This window comes from Oryzias melastigma, linkage group LG12, assembly GCF_002922805.2.
Source record: "Oryzias melastigma strain HK-1 linkage group LG12, ASM292280v2, whole genome shotgun sequence".
NCBI lineage: Eukaryota > Metazoa > Chordata > Actinopteri > Beloniformes > Adrianichthyidae > Oryzias > Oryzias melastigma.
In genome coordinates this window covers 25,475,129-25,482,978 of record NC_050523.1, presented here as the reverse complement: position 1 = coordinate 25,482,978, position 7,850 = coordinate 25,475,129, and the positions used below count along the sequence as shown (strand labels likewise).

Sequence of the window (7,850 nt, the reverse complement as noted above, 5' to 3'; positions counted from 1 at the left end):
AAGGAGTCAGCCTCCAACTGCCCTGTTTGGTTACCCTTTAAAGAAAACTGAGTTCCAGTGGGTTATAATGAGATGGTATTTATTGTGAAGGAATCGATGCAAGTAATGATAAGGAAGAATCAGCAGAGATTTGCTAATGCAAAAATATCCTATGTATTTAGGGGTCTGGTAGGAGTCAAAAATGTCTGTCTAGTTTGTGCAAAAAACAGTTTTACACAACTGAGAAAATGCTTTTGTTTTCAGCTGCATGAAGAAGTGCTTTGTTTTACAGTCATGCCCGATTATGTTGGCTTTGTCACACTAATTAGATTAGGTCTCTCTAGCATGAAAACTCAGGACACAAAATAACATGTTGTCCAGAACTATGATTCAACCATTTAGCTGCTGGTGATGTGAATGAATCTAGAGGAATCCGTTCTCGGCTGTTCTAGGAGCAATCGTCCAGGACGATGGTCTCTGCTATTCCATGCCAGCTTTTTCATGCAGTTACATAAAGTAGTGCTACTTTATTGACTTGAGAATGTAATCCTCTCTTTTTCCCACTTCTGAAAGGAACTTCTTTGGTTTTTGTTCGTGGTCAATCAGCCTTCTAAGCAGCAAACTGACGTTTGCACCTGCACAACCTTTGTTTGGTTGAGTTTCTGACCCACTTATTCAGATTTGTTAGATCAACACAATCACACCAAAATGGGGTTTGGTGTGATCTTGGTGTATCTGCTTTTCACATAAGGTAACCTGCATGGCATAACGATGCATGGGACAGACCTGGTTTCAACTCAGTTTTAGTTGGTGCAGGGCAGGCAGCAGGCCTTAATCAGAGATGAAGCAGGGTCAGAAACAGAAGATCAGGTCCAGGTAGAAACGCTCGGTAATGCAGGAAAGGTGGCACAAACAATACTTCACACTGAGACTTTTTGCAGTGCTTAAGTGTCCTGTGAGTGATTGGCAAAGAATGAGAGTCAGCTGAGCGGCATTTAGGGAGTGTGCGCTGGGGGATGTAATGTCTTCAGAACTCTGGAGACTCCTCCTGCTGGTGACCAGCGGGGGAGACTCTCATATCCCATATACATTTGCAAATAGTTTCCTGTAGATCTCTCACACAGTCCAAACAATATCACAGGTTAAATGGTGATTCTAAATTGACTTTTGTTAGTGCTTGTGCTCATATGTGTGTGTGGCCTCCAATGGACTGGCGCACTGTTCAGGGGGTGTAGATAATTTGAATAAACCTTTTTTACATGACATCAGACAAAATGGTGAAATTGCCACTAGTGCGTAAAGTTACTTTTGGTTTTAGGGTTTAGAGCAGCAAAGCAGAAAAATAGACGCTGTTTAATACCATTATATGTAAATGATTAGAGGTAACCTTTCCAATTGGAGTGGAATTCATGGAAACACTTTATAGTAAGATTCCTTAACAAGCTTTAATACATTAACAAACATTATGAATGTGTTTATAGGGTGTTGGTTAGACATGTATCAGCTCAATAAACCAAGTAAGGTTTACTAACATACGTTCTCTGTATGTATGCTGCCTTTGTCCTAAGATGGTTGGGTTAGGCTCCAAAACCCATGTGGACTTTGATTATAGATGATTTTATCTGCAGACACTGTCATCATAAAATATTGTTTTCAACGTAAATAAGTTTTTGTTCTGATGTTTTGTGTAGCTCTTATTTAAGTATGACCTGGTGAAATATGACATGATAAAAGACGAGCCAGTCAGAGACCAGCATGGTTTTTGTCAGCCAGTGAAGAAGGGTAAGTTTATCTTGACATTTTTATGTGCTTCTTCTAAGAAATGACTCTTTTTGACAGCATTATTCCATCTTTCATCAGGTGAAACAGGACTTTTGCTGTCCAGAGTGAGCGCCATCAGCCCATTCTTTGGCTATGCTGGAAACAAGCGACTGACTGAGAAAAAGTTGTTGAGAAATGTGTTGGTGAAAGGGGATGCATACTTTAACACTGGTGACCTCATGGCTGAAGACCAGGAGGGGTTCATTTACTTCAGGGACCGTGTAGGAGATACCTTCAGGTAGATCCTGTGTACCAGAATATTCATTCAATAAAACCAAAGCAAGCAGTCAGGCAAGACTAACTACCCGTGATTGATACTGTAATGCTGTATTTATTCATTTGTTGCCATCAGCAATTGCTATGTTCCAAAAGTTGCAATTTACTTGTAAACTAAATTCCCCCATATAAGCTCATTGTTCTCTGCCAACCGGTTTTACTGTGTGATTTATTATGAGATGGTCTCCTGCTCCAATCTATGTAGGATCTTTACTTAGTACGTATTTAATTCTTTGAAAAGTGTTGTGGGAACAGAGCGAAACCGGTGGATCAAAACAGCAGACACTGATGCAAAGGAAACAGGTTTATTAGTGGGAGGGAGTTCAGGTACCAGGACTGGACTGAACGACAGGAGGCAGGACTGGATTGGACTGGACTGGACTGAACGGGACAGGACTGGACTGGACTGAACGGGACGGGACTGGACTGGATTGGACTGGACTGGACTGGATTGGACTGGACTGGACTGGATTGGACTGGACTGGACTGAACGGGACAGGACTGGATTGAACGGGACAGGACTGGATTGGACTGGACTGGACAGGACTGGATTGGACTGGACTGAACGGGACAGGACTGGATTGGACTGGACTGGACTGGATTGGACTGGACTGTATGTTCAATGTTTATAACTTTGATTATATTTTTGTTTCTGGTCATTTCCAGGTGGAAGGGAGAGAACGTAGCAACCACAGAGGTAGCAGAAGTTCTTGGTTCAGTGGATTTTGTTCAAGAGGTCAATGTTTATGGAGTGGAAATACCAGGTAAGTTGTAGTAAAAATGTTTATCAGACAGAACAGGTGAAATCTCCTTGAATAAACACCTTCTAATTACAAAAAACCTTTGAAATAATATTTCCAACAACAATTACCTTAAAGAAAATGTTTGACCTCTCTGTTCGATAGGTCGTGAAGGCAGAGCGGGGATGGCAGCCCTGATTGTCAGACCCTGCTTCTTATTTGATGGGGAGAAACTGTTTGAATGTGCTGTCAAAGATCTGCCGGCGTACGCCCGTCCAGTCTTTGTGAGATTGCAGGTAATAAGCAAATCTTACTAACTTGAAGGAGCTATACCATGAAAAACCAGCTTTTAAGAGCATTATACTGTTCATTCCTCACTATAAAGGACCCCAAAGCGGTATTTTGATCTGTTAAGAGTAATCCTCTAAAAACCTGCGCTCTGAGTACCAGCCCATCCCATACCTTCAAAAACCAGTGGGTACTCATAATGTGATGTCAGAGAGTGAGACCTCCCTTTTTAAAAGAGTCTGCTCTCCCAGTACCGCCCCCAGTCCAACACCCGATTTCTCCACAGAACTAGAGGTGATCCGAAAAAACTTTTATTTTCGATGCAGAATACCGTATATCCTCCAGTTGTGTCCTGTCTTCAATAAATCCAGCTCAAACACATGTTCAATACTTTATATGCGGGGCTCCTTTAGGCCTCCCACCCCCCCGGTCTGACACTGTGTGTACTTGTGCAGTGGATAGGGTTGGGCACCAATTGGGTTTGTATTCGGTTCTGGTGCCAAATCGGTTCTTTGGTTTCAGTTCGTGTTTAGCACCAATTTCGTTACATCACTAAAAAAAATGAATCCCTTCATCTTCCCAAATCAACACATTTTCATTCCCAAATCACATATCAAATAACTGGTGCAACTAAACTACACTTCATACCTGAAAAGCATTCAGGACGATTTAACTCGGGTCAACCTGCCCCTGTCACTCATGGGCAAGGCAGCCACAATAAAAATGAACATTTACCAAAATTGAATTATCTATTCTCAATGATTCCCACACATCCTCCACTAAAATGGTTTAAAGCACTAGACTCAGCCATATCCAGCTTTCTATGGAAGAATAAACCTGCAAGAATCAGCCTCAAAACTTTAAAGTCTGCAAAAAGATGTGGAGGCTTAGCATTACCGAACTTCATCAATATTAACCAACAGATTACAGTACATTTTAAAATGGTTAAAAAATAATCCAAAAAGGAACAATAGTTTTGGTAACACAGTATACATGGCTGAAATAAACAAAAAAAATGAGGCCCATCACACCCTTCCATTTCTGATTCTGTCATACTCCGATGTGTGCAGCAGCATAAACACCTTGAGCTGCAATTGCAGAAGTACTAAATGTTTCTAGAGTTTCTTATTTTATTGATACTTGTTGCACAAAGAGTGGCAGTGCATTGAATAGTTTCAGCCCATATTGAAAAGTAAATACGTTGATATTGTACATAATCTTACTTTCATGTATGATATGTTTATGTGAATAATGCATCAAATCCAAAGCTATCGTTTTTTTGTTATGTTGTGCTGTAAAGAAATGTGAGTTTTTTGAAGTTTCCAAATCCAATACATCACATGTGTCAAAGTCAGACCTGGGGCCGGATCCAGCGCTTATTTCTAACTTGTATCATTTTAGCAAAATATATTTTTATGGAGAGTAAAATATTGAAAGTTATTTAAAGTTTAAGTTGATTTATTCTAGAATAATATTCCTGACTTTTTATTATTCATAATTATGTTAAAAAATTACAGTTTAAAGTTTAAAAAAATTGGCATTCTGCTAGCTTTTGGACTATTTTGACATTTACTAAGATTTTTTAGGCTATTTTGGAGTTTAGCAAATATTTCAGCTACATGCTAGCTGTTTTTAGTGTAACCTTATTTATTTATTTGTTTAATTTTTTAGGCTAATTTGGCATTTAGCTAAAATTTTAGCTAGCAGCGTTTTCAGCTATCAGCTTCAGCATTTTTAGTTATCAATTTCAGCATCTTCAACTATCAGCACTAACATCTTCAGCGTCCAAATTCATCTTACAGCATTCACACTAGCATCATCACAGGTAATGTTATATATCTAGTTCATGATTATGTTAAAAAGTTACAGTTTTAAAGTTTTAATAATGTAATTTTAATGTTCAATAAATGTTTCTCCTGTTCGGCCCGCGACCTAAGGTGTGTTTTGATTCTGGCCCCTTGTGTGATTGAGTTCTTCCCTCCTCCTATACATGGAGTTGTCTGACTGTTGTGTGAATGTTTGTGTGAATGTGTGAAATGTGTCTGTGTCTGTAAAGCACTTTGGGCCTTCAGGGAAGGTAGAAAAGCGCTATACAAATATACGCCTTTTACCATTTAAGGCTGGAACTATAAATCTAAGAATGTATCATCCACCCATTAAAGTTAATTTGCCATTAGTTATCACGCACCGCAGTGTGTGAAATTTGTTCTCCCCATTTGACCCACCCCAGAGAGAGCGGTGAGCTGCAGACACAGCCGCACTCACGAACTATTTGGTGGTTTAACCCCCCTATTCCAACCCTCAATGCTGAGGATCAGGGAGACACTGGGTCCCATTTTAGAGTCCTTGGAATGACTCGGCTGGGATTTGAACTCATGACCTTCCAGTCTCAGGGCAGACACTCTACCACAAGGCCACTGAACTGCAACTTAAAGTATTTTGTTTATCTTCAGAAACATTCCAAATACAAAACTATTACGTTGTACAGTCTAAAATAAAGTACATGACCGATTTATCATTCAAACACTGGTAAGAACAGCAGACATTTCTCATGGACTTGGTGTAGAGTGTTTGAAATGACAGAGCTGGTGTTTGTTTACATTCTCAGGATATAATGGAAATGACCAGCACCTTCAAGCAGCAGAAGTTCCAGTTGGTTCAGAGCGGCTTCAACCCCTCAACCATCTCTGACCCACTTTATGTGCTGGACTACCATCAGAGGAGCTACACTCCGCTGACAGAGCAGATTCACCAGAGCGTGCTGAGCGGGGAATGGAAGATGTGAAGGACCATGAAGCTCAGAGGGATCTACAACCCTGGAAGCTCTTGAACCTTAAATCCTCTATATGGTTGGCAAAACAAGAACAATCATCATGATTATCTGGCTGAGATGTAATTGATTGGTTACCAAAATTTATTATTTAAATAACCCTGAACAAAAATATAAACACAACATTTTTGTTTTTGCTCGCATTTGTCATGAGATGAACTCAAAGATCAGAACTATTTTCAACATAATCTTTTGTTTCAAATATTGTTCACAAATCGGTCTGAATCTGTGATAGTGAGCACTTCTCCTTATCTGAGATCATCCATCTCACCTCACAGGTGTGTCATATCCAGAAGCTGATTAGACAGCATGATTATTGCACAGGTGTGTCTTGGATTGGAACAATAAAAGGACACTTTGAAACATGTGGTTTTGTTTATTGGTTGGGTCTAAGGACTCTGAAAACTGGTCCATACCTGATGTGATCAACATTCGCCTCCTGCAGTGCGACACAGCTCCTTCACATCGAGTCGATCAGGTTATGGATTCTGGGCTGGAATGTTGGTCCACTCCTCTTCCAGAGCGTCCCAGACATGCTCAATGACATGTCCAGTAAATATGCTGGCCGTGCAGGAACTGGAATGTTTTCAGCTTTCAAGAATCACGGTTCATCCAGAAGGTATTCACAGCACCTCACTTCATCCACATTTTATTATGTCTCCGCCTTATTTTAAAATAGATTAAATTAGTTTTCTTCCTGAAAAATTAATTAAAACACCTATAGTGACGATGTGAAAAAAGTTCTCTTGAAATTGTTGCCAATGTATTAAGAATACGAAACCTTAAAAATGATATGTGCATAAGTATTCACAGCCTTTGCTCAATACTTAGTAGCTGAACCTTTGGCGGCAGTTCCAGCCTCAAGTGGTTCTGAAAATGACGCCACAAGCTTGACTCGTCTTTCTTTGGACAGTTTTACCCGTTCCTCTTTGCAGTAGCGCTCAAGCTCCATCAGGTTGGATGGGATGCGTCGATCTCTCCATAGGTGTTCAGATGGATTCAGGTCTGGGCTCTGGCTGCAGGGGGAGTGGAGGAAGGCATGCAGTAGGAAGCATCTGGAATCCCAGCAGGATGTGGATTTAGTTTGTAGACCTGAGTGGCCGTCTGGTTGTCCAACAAGAACATGCAGCAGTTGGACAGAGAGTAGCAGATCGTGAAGAGCAGGGGCCCGTTCCAAGAAGCAGGTTCAACAAATTTAGAGTTCAAACCTGAACTTAGAGTCACTGGACTCTAAATTCCCAAACTCAGGGTTTTCGGTTCCAGAACAGCTGAAAATGTTTGATTCAATCAACTTGAAGTTGTTAGAACCAGAACCAGGTGTGAGCGTCGCGACCATAAAAAGCTCTGATCAATGGAGCAAAGACAGCATGATTCACCATGGCAACGGGAGCAAACAGCTGAGTTTAGAACTTCCGGTGGTGGAAATGGATAAGTTCCTTCAAGCATATGCGACTATAGGAGAACATTTTCTGCAAGAAAAGCAACACAGCTGCAGCGGTAGAACAGAAAGAAAATATCTGCAGTTATTTGAATCATTTCTAATAATGAATAAATAATGTCAGGAAGGTTATTTTGTCACTTGTTAAGGAATGGTTTTTGATCTGTTACTAATTTAACCAGTAATCTCCGTAATCGCATGAATGACCAGTTTTGGTAACCCCCCCCCCACCTGCACACACGGATATCACTGCACGCTAAAAAGAAACTGTAGCTGCATATGTTAAAAAAGTATTTATTTAATTTTAATTCTCAAGACTTAAAAAATATTCGCCGAATTCTTTTTTTAAGCATAAAAACAAATTCCGTAGCCGGGAATCGAACTCGCAAACTCCGCAGAGGGAAGCAGCGTTGCTGACACCCGAGATAATGTTTGACGATAGTGCCAGATGGTAGATGAGTTCATAGGCTTTCCAGGT

The 7,850-nt window shown here is 40.5% G+C and overlaps 1 protein-coding gene across 1 annotated transcript in view; it reads left to right on the top strand.

The window, feature by feature from the left end:
- LOC112141226 (long-chain fatty acid transport protein 6) overlaps positions 1–6,297 on the top strand; it is a 17,626-nt gene extending 11,329 nt beyond the window's left edge. Inside the window, exons 3-7 of the mRNA XM_024264315.2 lie at positions 1,671–1,761; positions 1,840–2,038; positions 2,743–2,840; positions 2,982–3,112; positions 5,713–6,297. Coding sequence (XP_024120083.1) covers positions 1,671–1,761; positions 1,840–2,038; positions 2,743–2,840; positions 2,982–3,112; positions 5,713–5,889 — 696 coding nt within the window. The 3' untranslated portion in view covers positions 5,890–6,297. The remainder of the gene's footprint in view (positions 1–1,670; positions 1,762–1,839; positions 2,039–2,742; positions 2,841–2,981; positions 3,113–5,712) is intronic.
- The last annotated feature ends 1,553 nt before the right edge of the window (positions 6,298–7,850 follow it).